The sequence below is a fragment of the Phaethon lepturus genome, unplaced genomic scaffold (genome assembly GCF_000687285.1).
Source record: "Phaethon lepturus isolate BGI_N335 unplaced genomic scaffold, ASM68728v1 scaffold23618, whole genome shotgun sequence".
NCBI lineage: Eukaryota > Metazoa > Chordata > Aves > Phaethontiformes > Phaethontidae > Phaethon > Phaethon lepturus.
The window spans coordinates 22,501-44,871 of record NW_010558607.1 but is presented as its reverse complement, the minus strand read 5'-3'; the positions used below and the strand labels follow the sequence as shown (position 1 = coordinate 44,871).

Below are 22,371 nucleotides of genomic sequence, written 5' to 3'. Positions count from 1 at the left end.
TGAAAGAGTCATCTGCAAAGCACATGGGTTAAGAGAATACATCATCATAAATTGCAAACAGTTCACTGTGCAATAATTTAACCAGAAAGAAATGCAGGCATGATGACAGAGGTTTTGCTTTCAAGGTTAACTCCTCCCCAACCCTGAAGACAATTCCTGATGAGGAGCAAGCAATCCTCCTCTTTGCAGCAGGGAAGTACTAGTCTACTTTGTGATCTGTTCAGTAGTTGCCAGCTCAGTTTCATCATTAAAAGCAACCTTCATCCAAATTCATGCAGATCACTGTTACTCTCTCCAAATTATCTCCAGGAAATGAAAGAAGATTGTCCAGCCACTGCCTGTTTAGGTAAGACAAATGACCATATGGAGGCACAGTTTCCATGACATTTCCATGACCACCTGTAAAGGTCCCACACAAATAGCAGCAGTAAGAACAGTTGAAGGACAAGAGACAATGGTCAAACAGGGGAAGAGAGGGGAAGATTCCGACTTCACATTGTGGAAAATTTTTCACCACAAGGAATATGGACACAGAAAAGTTGTCCTCTCATGTTTTCAAGACTTACTTGGACAATGTCAGGTGGCATTGTCCTGACCTGAATTCAGTACTGACCCTGTTTAGAGCAAGAGGTTAGATTGCAGATTCCTGAGGTGCCTTTCAACTTGCACAACGATGGTTGTAACTGCAGGATTTCAGTCTTCCTTTGAGACTTAAAAGGCCACTGATATTAGCCACCTTAGAAGAGGGATCATCATAGCTCTACAGCTTTTTCTTTAAAAAATTATTTATATTTATCTTTTGTGCATGTAACCCACAAATTGACACCATCAGGTAACTAGCAGACATGTCTTCCTTCCCCAGTATTTCATGGGAAGTACAGGGTGCAGCACAGCTACATAAGCACACATATAGACAAACAAAACCAGCTCCCCACAATCATCCACTTCAGTGATCTGCCTCAAAAGTGATCTGACGTACTTGTGGCATTACTGCAATTAATCTTGCAATTCAAAAAGGATTTGTAAGCAAGTTATGCACAGCAAGCAAAGATAATCTAATTTGAGATTCTAATAGCCTTACAGGATTCCTCAGTAATGTGTTTAGCAGAGGCAGAGTATGGATGAGAATTGCTCAGCCATTCTAGCGTACTCTAATCCATTCTAGTCAGGAACATGCTTGCTCAAACACAGACTGTGGGTGGACGTGCAGCAATGGCTCCCAGCATCAGCACTTTCTGCAAGATCTATTTAGCGATTCTCAATGAGGTTGGAGCACTCTGGACCACAACTCAAAATAACTTCTCTTAGCCAGTTCAAGAAGTTCTGTGCAATCGCTGTTTCCAAGACTAGTATCTAGACTCCATCCTGTCCAAGGACGAGGAAAAGAGATCTGTGGCAGAGCAGCAGATCTAACATATGTTAGTCTTAAACTGAGGTAGCATATAGGAGAATTTTAATCTATTCTCTTAGGTAATGCCATGATACATGAAGACTCACAGGGGGATCTGTGATTCAGGTCAAAGCATTATGTAATTTAACATTAGATTTTTTTTACTATAAATTCTTGTTGGTCAAAGCACATGAGGCTGAAATGACTTAGGTTCAGCTGTGAAAGCCAATACCCTGGGATAGATCTCCTTTACAGTAAGTGTCACTGATAGAACAGGGTGGTACACAGGAAAGTTATAACAGCTCCTAAGCAACTAAAACCATCTGAGCTGAAAGCACCCACAGAAACATTTAGTAACAGAAGACCTAAAGCAAGCAAAAAGGTGTCACATCAACCATTTGTTGAGCACTTATTCCTATCAAGCCTCCTACACTCTTTAGATTTTCATTCTGTTATGAACAAGGATGCTTTCAAAATGTAATGCTATTGCTTTTGTCCCTCAGCAATAATTTAGGTGGCAGTCAGCTGCAAGTATCTGATCTAACTGGGTGAAAGACACAGACAACTGCATGAACAATGTGGATGGGCTTGTACATGTTTGACTATGAGGAGCATTAAAGTTATTCCCACCACTTCATCCCAGAACATCACTCTGCTCAATCACACACCCACAGAACAGGTAAGCTCCTGAAATGTGAGGTGCACTTGATAAAGTGCCTTTGTTTTGCAGCTCCATACGGAGAGTTTTAACCAGAGGAAGAAGGAAATGGGAAGTACGAACTTACTCTGTTCATTCCCTAGAGGCTGCTCCAACATCGCCAGGATAACACTGTTATCCAAAACAAAGTAACGGAAGCTATGCTTGTTTATGGTAGGTAGACGAGAGTATTTAATTAATGTGGTTTCATTCACCAAGCTGCAAGGAGAAGCAGGGCCACTGGGAGAAGGAAATGCTCCAAGTAACTGCATAATACTGCAAGTGAGAAAAAAGTTAAGAGTTATGACAGGTTAAGATGACAAACTGTTCCACCCAAGCACAGATCTTTGCTCATATTCTGCATTTGTATCTTGACATAGCAGTTACCCTTCCAGGGCAAGCCTACCCTCCCCCATCAGCTTGTTTAAAACAGAACCAGTAACTTCAGAAAAACATAAATTAAAACCTACAAAGAAGGGTCCTCTGCCTACAGAATGAGTTCCTTTTTAACCTAGGTTATGAAGATATTAAGACATGCTTTAAAGTACAAAAATCTGTACCCTTCCACAGCTTTTTTTATGTTCGTTCTTATAAGAAGATTATGGATGACTGGAGATAATCATCCATACTTTAGCCCACTCTTGTATCAACAAGCAAGGCAGACATGGTAGATGCACTAGCTATGATTGTCTTTGTTTTCTTCAAGTACAGATTACATTAACTTAAAACCCTTTAAGAAAGAGCCATGATCATACAAGCATGGCTACCATAGATGGTAAACTTCCCTGGGAGAAAGCTTCCAGGTGTAGTCCAACAGTGCCTACTGCCTTGGAAGGCTCCTAGAAGTACCGATTTAAATCATCTGAAGTTGTATAGGAACTACCTAATATATCAGAAATTGAAAATTTCTATGGCAGGAACCAATAATGAAAGTTGTCCAGTGTCAGACTGGAGATCGTATGATCTAACTCAGGACTTCAGTCTTAACACCACCACCCAGACCAAAAGCACATTTACTGAAGTCCTGTCCTCCCCACACACTTTTCCACTTTACTCCAAGAATAGAGAGTTTCATCTCTCCAAAAGAAAAGAGGCACTTTTAGGCAACAATAAAGGTTCGTCCTCAAGTTCCAATGAGTAGTTGTTTTTATCTTGGAAATTACACAGTTGTTTTTGCTAACAGTAACGATTTATTGCAAAGCAGAGCAAAAATAAAAGCAGCTATCTGCCTGTTGCAAAACACATTTATCCTACCCATCCTCCATCTGTCCTGGCTACCATTATGATGTTCATCCAGTAGAACAGTGCTTTTCAACTTCTCTGGAGCAAAGCTCAGTTTTCCTCTCTGGGCATCCCTGCCCCAATCCACATGTTATCTGTTACTGCAGTTCCAGCCGAACCTCTAAAATATATTAAGCAAGCCCAGCGCTGTGGGCAGAATGACATCCCATCCTGCAGCAGCTTACATCCGCTGCATGTGCCACTCCCTGCTGCGTTACACATGAGACTGTGTCTATCAGTTTCCCAACCAGTGTGAGGATGGCGTATCTGGTCAGGCTGAGGAGAAGGAGAAGGGGGAATGGAAAGACAGGATCACTAGGTCAAGTGGGAGATGGAGGCAACTGCTGTCTGCAGAGAGGACTGGCTGAGAACAGAACACCAGGGACTGCAGGAGGAATTGGGTTTTGCTCTCCAAGGAAGAGAACAGGCAGGAAGGGAAGGGAGCAATCACAGGGATCTTTTTTCTGTTGAACACCTGTAATGGGATGGCAAGGCAGAGCACAGGACAACCCTGCCCAAAGGGCAAAAACAGAGGGAGCTTCTGGCTGACTTTCCAAATGTTCTTGCTACATCACAGAGATCTCACCAGCTGGGAACACTCCTAATTAAAACACTCTCAGACAAGGCAATATTAAACAGTAAACATGCTCTGACAAATTACATACCACGTTAGTGTAGCTTCAGCAGCATCCTTCACTCTCATGGATGCGGGGTTTGGCTCCTTATCTCCTTTGTACTTGACCTCTTGTTCACTGTTTTTGGATTTACTTCCTGAAATGCCCAGCTCCACAATCTCCAGTACCTCTTTTAAACAATCCTAAAACACAAGAGGAACCACCTTAAAGCAGCAGCACTCCGATAAATGTCTCCAAGACCTCAGTGAAACAGTGATATACCATCGCTTAAAATAAAATACTGCTGGCAATATGAGCTCAGAAATAAAGGCAGAAGATTATTCCAATGGACAGTGTTGGAATAAGATCACATTTACTATAGGAATGATTTTTTTCTCTATCTACAGATACCTATTTACGTTTGTATTTTAATGGCAGAAAGTGCTCTGAATGAATACATACACACAATATATTCCATTACGTACGTACAAAATTGCACAAAGAGTGCAATTGAAAACTGTAAACATATTTAAAGAAATAATAAATGCATTTCTGAGACTCTCTACGGATCTTTTAATTAAGTTCTAAGCACATTAAAAAGAAACTCATCTGAAAAACTGCACAAAACTCTTTTCTGAATTTTTCAATTGCCAACAGCTTTCCTAAGTAAAATATATTGTGGTATCTAATTCATCAAGAGAACAATAACAATATTCTAAAAGTACACAGCAAAGCTTCAACAAATCTATTACAGGAGAGGCCAACACTCCATAGAACCGCAGGTATGACTCTCAAGTGTTGCTCATTACAAAATCACTTGCTGAAAATATTTGGATTGCTGCAATAAAGGTTCAAATCTCATGTCTTGAGCTATAGAATAACAAGGAAAGTATTCCCCTGAATAAATAGCAGGCTAAAATCTGATCACGAGTAAGTGGTCAGCTTTTATCACCAGGGACCAAGCAGGGTTCTACGCCTTGGCTTGTGTCTTCCTTATATTCATAACTGATGTAGAAAAAGAGGCGAAGAGGAAGATTAAAGTTTTCTAACAGAGCAAAATTAACCAGCGTTGAGATGCAAAGACTGGCCACGAAGAACTACAGAAGTTTACAGCACTGGCTAGTAAAATAGCAGGTGAAATTGAAACCAAAGACGAGGCACCTGGAAAATTGCAATTCTAATACTTGAAAATGCAATGAAAGGTTCTCATCTGACTATGACGACTCAGGAATGAGATACTAAGTGTCCAGTATACACTACACACAGTATGTCACACTATCTCAATATGCAGCAATAAGTAAAATAAAAAAAGAACCTAATGAAAGGGAATAAAGCATTATGAGACTGAATAAACCCATGCTGCGGCACATCCAGGGGAAACTATCCTGTCCTAGTCACCTAATGCCATGCCAGTATCCTGAAGTGCATGCAGAAAGCATCTTTATTTAAAGTCCTGCTTGTGAGTTTTCAATTTTCATTTTTTAAAAATATACTTGTTTTATATATGCTACAGAATATATAAACAAAATAGATAAAAATATGTTAGATATGAAACTATATATCTAAAATGTTCTATAATACATATTAATATACATTATATATAAAATATAGAAAGATCACTGAGCTGTCTCTGCATGGAGAACAACAATGAAAATATGCGCTCACTGTTTTGTTTGTTTGTTTGTTTTTGTGTGTGGTGTTTTTTTTTGTTTGTTTGTTTGTTTTTTTAAACAGCAGGACAGAAAGCTGTTGGATACATGCATTTTTCATTTCCTACTCTTTTGAAGCTTCCCAAGCAAATTCCATCTTGGATTGAGCTATGCCTTGCTCAGTTTCTGGAAGTGTAGTTTCTTGGTGAAACAAACTGATTATCAAAATAGTAGCATCAAAGGAATTCCGTGAAGTCTAGAACATGCTATAGTCAGGTAAGAGCTGAGAAATGAGAAGAGACATGGCTTTTAGTGAAGTTTATCTGCAGCAGGTAGCTGTGCTATATATACACACCATTAATTCCCATATTTCTCTTTTCAGTTTCTGTTTTTTCAGGTTCCCTGTTCTCTCTTTTTCCAGTTTCACAAAACAAGAAGAAAGATCAAGACATTCTTAGAAATATGAAAGGTAATTTTAAAGCCAAAAAAATTCTTGGTGAATAAAGAGCAGAAATAAAAATTCAAAACTCTTTTGCATGGAAACTAGTTTTGAAATTCCTAGTATACTTTTGAAAACTAGGAAAACCGCATTACTTTAAAGTATCAAGAACAGACAGGTCAGGCACTGAAAGGCGTTACAATTTGGAGTGCTCAAAATGTATACACCAGAGACTCACCTTCTCATCCAGCATGTCAGGGTGCTCGGTGAGCCAGACGCAGAGGCACTGGAAAGCTGCGACTATCATGGAGTGAAGGTCGCGGGAGTGGAGCGGGGCTGGGCGGCTGCACTGGTACACTATGTAGCTGCACACTGAACTAATAGCTCTCTTCCTGTCAGAGGAATCGACCACTACTCTCACCTGTGTAAAGCAAGCAGGAGAGGATGAGAATTCTTCCACAAAAATCTCCCAGGGAAGCATTTCAAAAGCATTTTTAAATGCAGTTTTTTAAGAAATAGGAATACACGGTGGAGTTCTTTTATGATTACAGTTTAAAAGTTGTGGGTAAAAATATTTACCAGTGATGGGTATTGAAACTTAAAGGAAAGAAATGCTGCACTGAGGTACCACCACATTGCAGCGCTTCGTTTCCAAGAGCAAGAGAGGTATCAATATGGTTTGATAAGAAACTAATTGCAAGCTGAATAAATTAGTATTTGAAACTTATTTTCAAATACCTCTTTCCTTCAGCTATAGCAATCCATTCTGTATCTCAGAACCCACCCGCTGCCAAGTCCCCCTTCCACGAAGCTTCATTCTGCTCACATAACTTTCCACGAGGCATATTCTGTTAGCACAGTACTTTCACCAGTGAAAAAGGGACAGAAAACCCACCCTCAGACAAGCAGACTGGCAAAAAAACCCATAAGCGCTCCCCCAAAACTTGGCACAGGAACAGTCAAAGCTGGATTTTTCTAGTCTCTAGCATTTCATCATGTCATAAAAAGCTTTACTCATTAAGGTGCACCCTTATCCAAGCAGGAAGGTGGATAGCCTTGTTGGTGATGACACCGGAGCCAGGCAGCTGTACTCCACAAAGCAAGGGGTGACAATTCAGAGTCCTAGGATGAAGGCAGCGTTTCCTTCAAAAGTGTAGAGATCTATGGCAAATAGATGAGCTCATGAAAAGCAGGTTGGTGAACCAGCACTCTTGTAGGACATGGGATTTTTGAATTTACCAAGTCCCACTAATAACCTGGTGCTGAGCAGACACACGACAGGGCAGCCCCTAACCTAAGAAAGACTTTGGGAACTGTCACCTCCAAAGGTACAAGCAGAACTGGTTCTCCACTCTGCAGTTCTGCAGTAAGAGTTGATCTCTTTCTACCCTCTTTGTGATGAAGGGGATAGATATCCAAGATACCCCAGAAGAAGAATTACTTCAGTTGCATGAGAATTACACAGAGATTATAATATGTAATATTAACCTGGTTAAGCTTTTAAAAAGATAATCTATTTTCACATTCCCATCTCATTGCAAGCCAAGAAAAACCCCCAAAAAACAAAAACTTGGCTTAGCTACAGTAGCTGCAGGAACCCCTGGTTTTGTACAACGCTCTGTAAGATGCAATAACCATACATTAATTCATTGCAGAACACTTTCAAAAGCATCCTTCATCTCATGCTGCTCCATTAAGAACAGTAAGCACCCAGTCCAACATGGCTGGCTCCACGCTCTGAAAAATGCCTGAGACACGCATATCTGAAAGAGATCTGTCACGTTCCCAGGGGAATATGACAGGAAATCCTGAATTGTCATGCCAGGTCATCAAGGCTGCTGTAAATACACTAGACTTCTGCTTAACAACCATCATGAAGTCCAGCCTGGGGGCAAGGGCCCTCAAGCAGAAATAGGGCATTTTACTTGCCAACAAAAAAAGCAACACACAATCCCCAGAAGCTTTAGTTCAATCAAGGAATTGTGTGCAGATAAAGCTCTGAAGAAGGCGACAAATTCATATTTGTTACGCTATCATTTTCTAAGCTCAGAAAACCATTTCCAAGAGGACATAGAAGGGGAAAAGCGGGTACACCACTTATAAAAAGGGCAATTAAGTTGTTTAATACTCTGGCATTTTGCAATCAACGTTTCTGATTTTGTCACATGGTGAACAGACAGACCGGCCACCCAACCAAGCAAAGCTATGGTAAATGGTTCACAGTGGGATTGAAAACTAATGGCCCAAGCCCCTACAATGCCACTGGAAGCTTAGCGGCAAGTTTTTGCTCAGCTGTGCAACCTGATACAGCAGATGCGTCCCCTATAGTGTAAAAAACAAAACAACACAAAACCCAAAACCAGACACACATGGGAATCAATGAGAAAGGTTAGGAGCCATCCAGCTAGCTCAACAAAACCAGCCAGAACTGTACAGTAAAGCCACATGTATCTGAACAACCACCTTGAGCTTCACTTTCGGCCAACAGGCATTTACAGGGCACACTTCATTCGAGTCACGGAGCACTTACATTAGGAGAAGATGAAGTACAAAACGAGTACCGTTTTTTTCTTGTGTCCAAACAGAACATTTGCTGACAAACTCAGACACAGACATCTGTTTGGTGGCATGGCTTTCACCTAAACAGGACTATAATCCCCCTTTGAGAAGAGGCCAGGGCACACAAAACTTCACCTCTCACCTTTGCCAGTCCAGACAGAAGCTCCAGCGCAGCCAGAGAGATACTCATGTCCTGCCTCCACTGCGAGTTGAGTCTTTGGGTTACCAGGTGAATACTGCGTATCAGTAGTCCAGCAGCTGTATCTGTATTAAGAGCTAGGATATAACCCCAATACCACATACCACAGGGAGGGAAAATAACTAAGCATTAGTGACAGTAAGCAAAGCACAGGCACAAGCCAAAGCAGCCACAATACACACACAAAATAAAATTATACACAACCCATAATCTAGAAATTGGGTTGGTCACTTTTGCACAGGTTAACTCCCTTATGAACACCACCAGACTTTATACAAATATATTCACCCTAGCTTATATCTCAGGTTTTTTTATTTTTTAAAAAAGACATTTTGGATAACCCAAATAAAGCAGACACCTTGTTTTCAGTTTTCCCTTGTTTGAAACATCCAGCTTCAAAATTTTTTTAATAAATTTCATACACCCTTACCTTCTGTGCATAGGAAATAAAAAAATCCAATAAAATGAATATATTACAGAAATATCTTTAAAGTTATGTCTCAGCTTTAAGACTCAGTAAGTCAAATATTTAAAAGCTTTTTTTTTTTTTAACCTTACAGAGGGATATTTTTACAAGGACTTGTCAATGAAAATCCATCTGAATTAAACGTACAATTCAAACAGTATACTGAAAACTAGCACTTCACTAATTTCAAATAAACAAATACTGTAGGGAAAGCACCAACATGTTTATATGAATACCTAGAATACACTAACGTCTTTCCTGCTAATCTCCCTCCTCTCCTTAGTTATAGAAGTAGGGGAAAAAAACATTTTTGATTGGCAAGAACAGAGTTGTCAACCTAGGCTACAATATAATAAAGGTGATTTGTTCTCACATTTATTTGGTCAACATCAGTTAAACTGAAGACCACCGAAAGAGCAAGTTAAATTCCAGGATCTTGACACTGGGACAGCTTACCACACACAGAATTAGTAAAACATGGATTCTGTTACAAAGATTCAAATATGCATGGTACAAGACACAGCAAACTGATGTTAATTAAGAAATTCTCATGTTACAACAAATGACGTCACAAGCATTCTGCTTAGTTGCTCTATAAAAACAGGAGTCCCCCAAATGGTCCTCAAATATAGTTTAAGAAACAATGCTGCAAAAGTCAGGTAAGCATTTGGAATGCTACCAAAATAACTGAAGCAATTAATTCACACTTGGTGTACTTTTATCCTATTATTGTTCATGAAAATGAAGTGTCTTGAAAACATATGCTGAAGTAAAACAGTTTGCAAATACCTCCTTTTTCTTAAGCTTTTACATTCTTATTTTTAAAATGTTCACAGAGTCCCTTAGTAGGATTAAAAACCAACCAACTAAAGGGTACATATGAGCACAAACTGGCAATAAACAAAGAGGTTCAAAACACCCATGCACATTAATGTATTAGCCAGAACTAGGAACAGGAAAAAAAATCACAGAGAACGTCACTGGCATATAAGGACAGAGTGTTCTTAAGACAGCTATCCTTACCATAATCCCTCAGAAGGGCTTGTGCTGGTCTCTCGCTGTCTGGTGTTGTGGGTTCCGTACTGCCTCCACTTGCAGTACTAATGCCACTGTTAGTACGGCTGTGGCTTTTGAAGAGGTTATTTTCACCACCATTCTGCAAATTGAAAGTCAGTTTTGAGCAATGAGAAGATTTTTCTGAGTAGCCTCCCTATACCAGAGGATGCTCTCAGATACAATGGAGAAAAAAAGATGATCAAGCCTCAGGATGCTAACTGAGCACCTTACAACAGCAGGTAAAATAAGTCATGCATTCTTTCTGAAGCGGTAACTTGATAAACAAAAAATACTTACCGTTTCCATCTGACAGCCAATGGCTTCTAATAGAGCTGAATCTTGAACGATGTTTAACATTGCACCTGAAGAATCAGATATAAGAAGGTAACTAAAGACTGCAGTAGAATATTCACTGCCAAGATTTACAAAGAAACACTGAAGGTCTAACATACAGTATCACCATCCTGTTTTATACAAACTCTTATAAAGAGTTTTATAAAACACAGGATTTGCTTCAGGCTTAGTCATTTGAAGCAGATGAGAGCTGATATAGAGAGTGCTTTCAGCTATTTTAAAAACATATTTAAAAACCTAGCTCTGAGCACAGGTTTTGCAAATTCCTCAGCTCAGAAGGATTTTGGTTTCACAGAGTGCTGGAATCACTCCTTGTCTCCCATCAGATCGTGCTCATTTAAAAACTCAGGTTGCATTCAAGGTTATCTATTGATTCTGTGATTAAAATAACAATATTTGTTAAATAACTGAGAGACCTAAAATCAGCTGCGTAGTCCAAAGCCATGTCAAGGGTTTGACAGGGCTGGCCTTGGCTGCATTCTTGCCTGGCACAAAGAGGCTCCCTTCCCCAGTTTGGCCATTGGGAGCCAAAAGGCAGCTGGTGACTGGCAAGCAAAAACATGTTTTCAAGTCTTAGTGAACTAGCAGTACAGACGGCAACCTGCTGGAAGATAAAATGAATAACGTCTGGTCTGTTCAGCAACCCTTAAGACATCAGTGCAAGTGACCATGCTGTTCTCATACTGATCAGTGACCAGTGAAATGAACCTCCAACCACCATAACACAAGGAGGTTTATTTTCACAAAGACATTTCTGCCCCTGTCCCCCACAAAAAAAAAAAAAAAAAAAAAAAAATCAAGGCGAATATTTGCATCATTGATAAACTGTGGGTATGTAGAGCAAATTAAAAATTGCTTTCATTTAAATTTGGCTAAAATATAAACCAAGTTTCCTAAATCGGGAAGCTAGCGCATAATCTGAAGTGCACTGAAATTCTCTCTGCCTGGAAGTCATCCCCAGCCTCTCACTTTCTGTGCTTTGTTTTCCATCAGTGCCCAAAACACTGTATTGAAAAAGCTGAAGCTCTAGGTGCAGGGCTAGCCAACCCTACCATGTCCAAACTAGCCAGCAGGTGGTTATCCCTTCCATCTGGGGAGAGATAACTACACAGAAGTGTAACACACTGTTAAATTAAAATTGCTGATGCATTCAGGGTGCCTTAGGTCAACTAGTGTGAGCAGCCGGTATCTGCTTGGCAGCATCACCCCCAGGTGACAAGGAAAGAAGCATTGAGGACACGGGACTGTACCAGGCTGACACTGACGCACTCAGTGGCATCAATTTTAATTTTGTCGTCGTCCCGTCCGTCCTCCCCGCCACCCCCAGCAACGAACGTTTAGGAAAACACCGCTTGCTAATATGAAGGGAAATGCACCACTCACTGTCAAAAATTTAGTGAGCAGCTGGAAACCAAACACTGGTTTTGTTGAGAAGCTGGTGGCACATGTGACAATCTCTGGATAAACTGGAGATTCATGAATCCTCTCCAACCAAAGCCAGCAGGAAATAACTTCACAAGTGGAAAGAGTTTAACAGCAGCAATACAGGGGAGAGGGAGTGGTATGGACTATCATGGAAATAGTAATGGTAAAAACCATTCAAGGCAGAGCATCTACCCAGCCAGATGCAAACACCAACTCGCAGCAGAGGCGTACAAAAACACAGGGGCAGGATTTAACAGAGCATCACCCTGCATTTCCCAAGGTGGTGCAACCCCCTGTGCACCGATGCTCTGTAGGTCTCACTTGGAAAATCATAAATATCCTCATCCCTTCACCAGCAGTGGTTGCAAATCATTCTTTCAAATCATTCTCCCCTAGTCTTCCCCTAGTAAAGGAACTATCTCAACTGCTGCAAGGAAACTTTCCAAAAGTCTTCACAGACTGGATTTGTTTCCCTTCACTTCATTGCTCACTCCGTTTTCTTGCCCTCCCTTATTAATCAGGTAGGCTCTCTGTCTCCCAGAACAAGGCAGACACCTCCTGTTGCAGTGCAAGTTTGCTTCCTTTTTGAACAGACAAAAGGAAAATGGTATTGTAATTATTGAAGGACAAGAACACCACAATGTGGAAAAAGGCACTTCTAAATAAAGAGAGAAAAATAAGGCGTGGGGGGGAAGAGAATAAAAGGCAAGCACACTTTTTACTGGTCTGAAAATATATTTAACTTGTGCTAAACAAATGTCATTTGTATTCTGCCAGTGCTGGACCACTGGTCACCCAGTATTTCAATTTGTTTCTAGGCTTAATCATGCCAAAAACTTAAAATGTTCCTGGTAACCCATTAGTCAAGAATCCTTCCCAATATTAAAACATTTTTTCCTACTCTCATTCCTAGTTATGACTGACTTTCCCTGCTAGAATGTGCTTTCATTCCACCTCTATTTTTCAAGTACTATTCCACATTTGTAAAAAGAGAGAGATTACTTCAACAAAACTGTGAGGCTTTTCAAGATGTTTCCATTGTATGAGGGAGATCATACAGATGACAACCTGCCAGGAATTTCATCTTTTTTCTTGCAAAGCAACACATAATTAATAAACCATATTCTTCCAGGACAGATTAAGACAGACGCTTCTATAACACAGTTAATAAATAAAGCTGAAATAACCTAGTATCATTTGAGTGTTGTTGGGATCTGTTTCTGTTTGCAAAGCTCCTATAAGTATATTCACAAGCCTTAGCTTCAAGGAAAGGAAGGTTACTGGCTTATCATACGTTGAGCTGTCATCATTGCTGAATTTCCCTTCCAGGACAACCTGAAGGAAAAACACATTTATTTCAGTATCAATTAGAGATCACACCAGCATGGTATTGGTTTCAAAAGTTGATACCCACAGCATACATCGCTACTGACAACTTTCAATACAGTCTTACTGTTACACACTTGCTGAACAGAGCACCAAATAAAACCCACAAGTCATCCAAATCCCACTCCAAAACAACCAGGAAAACAAAAATGGAAACGCAAAACAAGTGGTAAGTTTACTACCTCAGACTTTATGGTTCCGAAGTGATGAGGGAGAGGCAACAGAGACAGCAAGATATTAATTGAAGCTCTTCTTAGCTCTGTGGGGTTTACATAGATTTTGAACTTTGAGAGCTCTCTGCAAATCAAAGCATCATACAGTTAATCAACTTTTCAAAGGGATTTGGAGTCAAATTTAATTAAGTTAAAATCAAATATACAGCCACCCAGTGGTCTTAAACAATTTGCAGTATACAATGTAGCTGTTTCTTTCTAGGCTCAGGATTCTTTTTTTTTTTTCTTTTTTAAACAGCAGCAATAACACAAGGAATTCATGGAGGAACCATCACTTGCTAAGGATTCTGTACCCGATACAAAAGCAATGAGCTGGTGAAAGTGTTATTTATATACTGCATCTTCAAAGCAGTATATGAATGAGCCTCTACTGGCTTATTACAACCCAAACCCACCCGGGGTTATCAGAGCTCTGCAGAACATGTTCACGCGCACACTGCGTGAAACACCAGCTGCTTAGCAAATAGATCAACTTCTGCCAGTAGCCACCAGCAAATTCTTCTAGTTATAAGACCTATCCAAAAGAAGCGGTGGCTCAGATTTAAGGCCAGAAGATAGATAGTTATACATAATATTTTATGTGTAACTTCAAAATTAAATGCAGTACCAAGTACCATAAAATGTATGTTGAAGAAGGCATGCACAGAGTTAGCAAAACGTCCAAAAATCTTCAAAACTCTAACAAGTGGGGTTATATCTTCTGGTTTAAGAACCTACTCCAATTTCACCAGCCTGTCTAAATAATCAATTTTTCTCTTTAATGATGTGTAAGATTACTCTCTTAATGAATTCACTGCAACAACAGCCACTAATGAACATCCTGTGAATTTTTACTTAAAAATCAGTAGGCTTTCAATATATTTGAGCTAAATCACTCCTTTTCCCTATTCTGACAGATACTGCTTTCCATCAGTGAATATGTAGATAACACAACTCACATGTTTTACTTAAAGTAAGCACTACTATTGCTTTAAAGAAAATTGCATTAAAATAAATTGAAAATTAGAGTTTATGAAGTGCTGTTATTATCACTATCAACTACATATACAGTATGGGCCCCACATTACAGAATTCCTTCAGTGAAAACTACTCAGGAATGACAGAAACCCCAGAAGATAAACACTTCCCCACATTTCTGATTGTTTTTATATGGAAATAGCAATTTACCTGTCAGGTAAAATAGTTTCAAGAGCCGAAATGAAATAAGGAACCACGACATCAATCCCCTTCAGGTCACAGCAGAACAGAGGAGGGGAGTTTAAAATAACACTGGCAAGAACGGGGTGGCAAACGAAATCTGCTATCTGCAAACCCTGAATTAAAAGCATGTAAAATCTGACAAAGAAAGATAAGATTACATTATTTGCACATAAGAAGCATCAGCATCCCACATGAACAAGAATGTACAGCTACTATTTGATCTTTTCTATATAAAATAGAGTAAGTTTCAAAATCAGAGCTGAGGAACATTTACATGAGCATTCTCCCCCAAGCTATTTTAGCACAGGCGCATGCACCTAACCAGCTGCACAAAGAACCCCTCAGAAATCACACATATTTCATGGGAAAAGCCAGTGCAGCATAGTTTTACTGAAACCTCTGACTTGTTGCAACACATGGACTGGGAGCTGTGCAGATACTGCCCAGATGTTTTCTAACAGTGCTTGGATCACGTGCTCTCCCACTACTCCCTTCCCCATGTAAGGATGGGAGAGAGACTTTGATTTTAACTCTCCCAACACAAGAAAAATACTGCAAAATCTTTCGGGGAGGGGGGCGGTGGGGGTGTGTGTGTGGAAACAGTGATCAGCTATTTGGAAAAATGAGACCAAACTACCCATCATAACCAGTTCAGATGAAGAAGCAAGGGGGCAGGAACCTAGCTGGCCATCACCCAAAAGCAGTTAGTTTCTTTTGCAGTTGCTTGCTAGAGAATACTTATATCTGGCCCCCCTCCTTTTTTTTTTTTTAAAGGCTTGCAAACACAGGAATCTCACTGATCGGCTAAGAGAAACACGAACTATCTATACACAAAACACTACAACACACAAGAAACAAAATAGTTCAGTCTTCCAGGAAGTTTTGATGCCATCTGGGACAAATGTACCTGAACAGTTCGAGAGAGTCATGATTTGAAATGGATTCTCTGCCTCTAGCTTTTGCTATTTCACTTTTGAACAAAAATTTGGAGAAAAGGTACACTATAATAGGCAAGACTGCCTTATTTTATTAGAAACAAGACTGTACACAGAGGTAGTTCAGAACACAAATGTTTTAAATAAGTGCATTTATATATTTAAGGGGGAAGGGAGGGGGGAACAACAACCCACAAACAGATTCCATCCCAGTGTTGTGGTGTTTGACAAGATAAGACCTTTCATGGTCTAATAAAGTGTACAAAGTCTCATGTCTGTACACTTACTGTTTCCATCTGAACAGCGTTCAGCGACAAATTAAAAAAAACAAGAATACAGGAAGCAAGAAAGTATCAAAAAGACAACGTTCCTTTCAGCTGGGAGGCACTTTAAAAGGGACTTCCCTTCTACTGGAACTTGAAGAAAACCCAATGAAAACCAGCATCGTGAGAAGATGAAAGGAAATCACTACTCAGTTTAGCCAAGGATCCCCACCTACAGCATCTGAAGTTTTTTTGAATTGGAAACACAGGATTCAGACAGTAACTGAATGCTATTCACTGTGCATTTACCATAAAGTTATACCAATAAAGCAACTGGAAGATAGGTTAGTACCGGGATAGGTAAGCTGGTAATATTTCCTCCCCAGTCTTCTTGCTACAAAATATCCTACACAGTGTCCCGCACGCCTCTGCCCTTCCTGCTTCATAGTTGTCTGGGAATTCACTCGCATCAAACATGGGGTTGGAAGCCATTGTGTCTGTGGACATTTGTGACCCTTTCCGGCGAAACTCCACGCTAGCTTGAGTTGCTATAGCTGAGAAGAGAAAAAACAGCGTTTCACTTCTTTTGTTAACATATATAATAGGCTCATGGGATCCTGGACACAAAGATCAAGTCAAATTTAGTAGTTATGAAGCTGTTAGTTCACTATATTTGAGTCAGTGCCTCTGTTTAGAGAGTATATGTGGGTGTGAATAACTTTTTTTCTTTATAAGGATGACAACAACTGACCTTCATATTATAGAGCTTGTCCCAACTTTCTGCTGGGAAGAGTATGCTTATGTGCAATATTGGTTTCCTACCCTCTCTGTAGGACAAGGATCTTCCCTCACCTAGTTCTCATCTCCAGAAAAAATGAAGTACCACCTTGCCTTGGTGCCTTAAAATACCAAAAACATTTAGACAGTGCCATTACTGTGACCTCCAAGCGAGTGCTTAATTTTCAACTGGCCAACTAATCTCTTACGCTGCTCTAAACACCAAGCTGCTTTGATCCAGTTTTGTTATATAAAAATTCTTATTTAAAAAAAATTCTAAGGACCCATATCAGAAAGAGAAATTTGCTGAAACCCACTCTAGTGATTTGATGTCTCTCTCCTCACATGACTACTGAAATTGCCAAATCAATTTGAGGTTAGACAGCCTCCAGACAGCAGCTACCAGGGAGGCTGGCCCCCTCTTACCCCATATCCCACAATAGGCTCCACAAAGTCTCTCAGGAGCCCGCTGTTACCTGAACGGGATGTGGTTCTGCTGAGCTTTGTGCTCCCTCCCTGCAGGACAGTCCTGCCACTCCAAGCCTGTTGAATTCATGTCTTTCTAGTGGGACTGCTGGTCGCCCTTCCACACACCAGTATCGTGCATACAGTACAGGAGGCTACTCGCTTTGCTGGCTTCACCCTTTCTTCCAGGACGGCAACCAGAAAAGATACACTGCTCTCAATAGGATTTTTTTTTTTCCCCTTTTTTTGCCCTTGGACAACTTGCATTACTAACGGCAGAAAAAGCACGTTCCTTCTTATTTTTAGCTAATACTATATTAATTTTAAAAACTTTTATAAGCTACAAAAACAGAAAACAGATAATGTGTGCTCCTAACAGAATCACGCCAATGTAATTCCACCAGGACCAGAGAACTTCCTCTGTCTCAAGCCTGGGACACTGGGGAACATCAGGTTCACAATCAGTCTTGCAAACAAAGGCCTGTTAACGCTTTGACAGTTGAACTTGTTAATTTACAGATAGGTTTTTTTGTTTGTTTTATTTTTTTAAAGGAAATGTCCTAAGTGTCTAGTGTCTACTCTTAAGTTTTTGTCTTTAAATTTGTGGTTTAACCTACTGTTACCTTACAAATTTTCATTACAAAAGTAGCAAATAAGCACAAATCTTTATGCATCTTCCCATGAGCCATTTTTTTGTCCTAAATAAGCTATCCAGCAATATATTGTAGTTGGAAAAAAACACTACATGCACAATGCATACAAATCAAACACTAGGTCTGTAAAAATAAGCTTTAAGTAAAAAAAACATGGTTAGTGCAAAGTCCTGAAACTCATGACATGATCACAGACTAAAGTACAGAAAAGATGGGACTGATTCAGGCAGATTAATTTGCTTTTGCCAACAATCCTCCCCATTCAAAAACACACACAAAAAAGTTACTTGTCTTTTTCAAGTAAAAGTGCAAAAGCTACAGAAGACAATGAGAATGAATTTACAAATAAAATATGGGGTTATGGAAAAAGAGAAAAGCATGACCGCAATTAAGGAAAAGCTACTGGTTCCTACTTACAAGATTTATAAGAAAGAAGAATTTGGATAAAAGATGCTGCAAGATAATAGAAATAAAATGGAAACAAATCAAAGGACAGCAGTAGTTATAAAATACTTTTAAGATGGTGAAATTGTAATATAAGTTAAGAAGCTTTTAGCTCTTTTAAAAAATAGATTAAAAGCTTTATGATATAGCAAGCTTGTTAAACACATAGGAAATTGGCATTCAGGTCCAAAATTATGGTTTTGAAAGTACCATGCAAAACAATGAACAAAAAGTTACAAAATACTACTAAGGTTTAGAGCTGTTCATATGGATGTACATCAGTTCTTTAAAGGGATGTATTAACCCTTCCCAGCTCAAGTACATTTCCCTAGGTCGCACTGTATGGGGAGTATACACTAGGCTGTCCTAAGGCTTCTGTGCCTTGGGGTATGTCTTGCAGGGCGAAGGTTGCTTACCTGCAGAGTCTCCTCACAGCAATACGCCCGCTTCCAAACCAGGAGTTCTTGACTGTATGACAGCTCTGTCTTCCATAACCCAAGTTGCAAACAACCCTTAACAGCAGCCAGTATACCTGGGCATGCCTGCCCCGACCACCAGCTCAGTCAACAATCTTCCAAAGCAGAAACAAAAGGCAGAACACTACCAGAAATGTCAACATCTCAAAAACAATCTCCAGAGAATGAAAAGGAAAGTCTCCCACAGCTAGGTACCAGGAGAGAACGCCACCACCTCGTAAGAGCTGCTTCTTTGAATGTTCAGGGTGAGAATCAAGATCTGTGACCAAGCCTCTCAGCAACATCCAAGATGTCCCTAATAAGGGCTTCTTATAGTTTGTTCCTAGATCCCCAGAAACATGCTTTGGGACATTAATGACAGTAGGGCCAGAAGAGATGAGAGTAAAACTCTACCCCAAGACTCTCCCACTGCCAACAGCATCTGGGCGACGCCAGCAACCCTCCTAGGCTAAGACTCCTTCAGCTGCTATAAAACACACAGCTGGCAGGCTGACTTATGACTGACTTCTTTAGGTACAAGGATTAAGAATAAGCCCATCAGACTGGAAGATTCAGTTGCTGAAATGCTGGCACAAGGTATACACGAGTTTCTCCCAACTCTCAAGTTGCTGCAGACAGCAACTACAGCAGCATGCACTGTACAGCCAAGCTTGTCTAACAAACACTTCCTGCCAATGAAATTACACTCGGCACACGTACACACACCCCAGAGCTGTCATATTCAGGATTAACTTCATAAATTCTTCATAGCAAATTTCTTATGAAGGAGTTTTTTCAAGTACCGATCATAGGGAGCTATTTGTGCCACACTAACAGCTAAATAAATACCATGCAGCCATCTAATTCTAAAGACTACACCAGCAGGATCCAGTTCCTTTCAAACCAACTATGCATTTTCAGTCAGATCATTTTCCTCTCTCGCCACAATACAGAATAATGTTCATTAGCTGCCTGCTCTAAAGCCATAAAGTTTCACCATCAAGGTCTCAGCGCAGAAACCAAAACCTGATACAGGACATTCGAGGCACAAAAGCATTACACCGATGATGGCGAGACCACTGTTTTGCTTCAGAATCCAAACAATGACACAAGACTATCTTGAAGGATGGGGCTCAAAGAGCAAACAGGAAGACTGCTTTCCAGGTGATAAACGTCACCAGTACTCAGCCATGTACAGATGACCTCCAGCTAACCTTGTGGGAGAGAACAATTCTCTCCTCCCAAAGAGATACACAAAACCACAGCACCCAGAAACATGAAACACATAAAATTATCCTTGTACCAATCCATACAAGGATTGGTATAAGAAGGCCAAGTGCAGGGTCCTGCACCTGGGTCGGGGCCACCCCCAGTATCAGAACAGGCTGTGGGATAAAGGGATGGAGAGCAGCCCTGCCGAGAAGGACTTGGGGGTCCTGGTGGATGAAAAGCTGGACATGAGCCAGCAATGTGCACTCGCAGCCTAAAATGCCAACTGCATCCTGGGCTGCACCCAAAGCAGCGTGGCCAGCAGGGCGAGGGAGGGGATTCTGCCCCTCTGCCCGGCTCTGGTGAGACCTCCCTGCTGTTCTGTGTCCAGCTCTGGAGTCCTCGGCACAGAAGAGACATGGACCTGTTGGTGCGCAGCCAGAGGAGGCCACAAAGATGCTCTGAGGGCTGGAACAGCTCTGCTGGGAGGACAGGCTGGGAGAGCTGGGGTTGTTCAGCCTGGAGAAGGCTCCAGGGAGACCTTATTGCAGCCTTTCAGGACTCGAAGGGGGCTTAGAAGAAAGATGGGGACAGACTTTTTAGCAGGGTCTGTTGCGATAGGACAAAGGGTAACAGTTTTACAACTAAAAGAGGGAAGATTTAGACTAGATAGAAGGAAGATATTTTTGACAATGAAGGTGGTGAACCACTGGCACAGGTTGCCCAGAGAGGTGGCAGATGCCCCATCCCTGGAAACATCCCAGGTCAGGTTGGACGGGGCTCTAAGCAACCTGACTGAGTTGAAGATGTCCCTGCTTATGGTGGGGAGTTGGACTAGATGACCTCTAAAGGTCCCTTCCAACACAAAGATTCTATGATAAGAAGTTTACCAATGAAGATGACAGAAAATTGAGCAACACTGGGGCAGCAGTTATATTCACAGAAACAGAGAAGAGTTGAGGCTGGAGGGGACCTCTGGAAATGATACAGTCAGCACACTCTCCAGCCCCTCAAAAGCAGGGTCAAGTAGAGGAAGCTCGGTTACTCTTCCACCCATCCAGATATTTTTTCAGCTTAGAACCTATGAAAAGCTGCACATTTTTTCCACCACAGTCATTTTTCTTGACTTCCTTTCTGGAGGTTAAAGAGTTCAAGAAGTAAGATATGTGAGGCTCCAGGACAAGGAAAAAAAAGCAGGGGTAGATAGGTAGTCATTCATATCAGCTTTGATCAACTGCTCTTTACTTCCTAAAGCTCATCAGAAAGACTTGTGGTGTTAGATGGGAGAAGGACGATGTGCTAGCCCATGTGAATCAGCAGGGTTCATTTAAAAGAACTGAACTAAATTCTGAACTAGAGACCGCAGCTTATCTATAGGGTTATTTGTTAGGCACTCGCATTTAGCTCACGAATACCTCTTTAGAAATCATGTCATATGGGTTCTCATTGAGAATGTGTCACATGACAGAAGAGGAATAAAACACACACTCAAATGCAGTGTTCCAGAAAGGTGTCCCAAGGCATGGGATCTCTCTGCAGGACCAAGGATCAATCTGTATCAAGATATTTCACCTCCTTCTTTTTCAAAGTGGACCTCAGTCCTCCAGCCAGCAATGAAACAGAGAAATCACGACAGAGAGCTATGAGAGAAGAAATTCTTAACTGCATGGCATGGAAACAACCTGAATATTAGAAGGGCTTAAAGCTGTTGAGATCTTATACAGCTGCAGTCCCAGAACTAAAAGAAAAATAGGAAGACAATACTACACAGCAAAGCTGCTTTTAAGAGCAGACACTTCCCAATCATAAAACATTTAAAACATCCATAAAAATAATAGCGCTTCCTGAAGCTAATGCAAAGATTATGGACAGCAGTGTCAAACACGGCAAGAACATTCAAGCTAGTGTCAAAAGCATTACTGTACCAGGCTATGGAAGACAGCAGATGGATCATGATATATAGCTTATATAGCTTATATAGCCAACCTGCAGCCAAAAAGAAGTCTTACAACAGGCAGATTTATTTTTGTCCTCTTACCCTTAGGAAAGGATTGTGGCAGCTAACTGTCCCTTCTCTGCTGCCCTCTTTCTTCAAGACACATCTATATTAGGGAGCACACGCAGAGGCTGGTGGATGGGCACAACACGCATATCTGATTATTACTGATAGGCCCCACTTGTGTGATGGAGGGGGGCCACATTAACACAACCCTTGTGGCCCA

At 40.7% G+C, this 22,371-nt stretch overlaps 1 protein-coding gene across 2 annotated transcripts in view; it reads right to left on the bottom strand.

The window, feature by feature from the left end:
• Nucleotides 1-22,371, bottom strand: part of RALGAPB (Ral GTPase activating protein, beta subunit (non-catalytic)) — a 54,478-nt gene that overhangs the window by 16,335 nt on the left and 15,772 nt on the right. The window contains exons 9-18 of one of the 2 annotated variants that reach the window (XM_010293131.1): nt 16,499-16,700; nt 14,916-15,083; nt 13,698-13,812; nt 13,317-13,464; nt 10,648-10,712; nt 10,318-10,450; nt 8,772-8,905; nt 6,309-6,491; nt 4,034-4,185; nt 2,145-2,363 (exon numbers count right to left, since the gene is read on the bottom strand). In XM_010293131.1, the coding sequence (XP_010291433.1) occupies nt 2,145-2,363; nt 4,034-4,185; nt 6,309-6,491; nt 8,772-8,905; nt 10,318-10,450; nt 10,648-10,712; nt 13,317-13,464; nt 13,698-13,812; nt 14,916-15,083; nt 16,499-16,700 (1,519 nt within the window). The remainder of the gene's footprint in view (nt 1-2,144; nt 2,364-4,033; nt 4,186-6,308; nt 6,492-8,771; nt 8,906-10,317; nt 10,451-10,647; nt 10,713-13,316; nt 13,465-13,697; nt 13,813-14,915; nt 15,084-16,498; nt 16,701-22,371) is intronic. The other variant, XM_010293132.1, reaches the window with a different exon arrangement.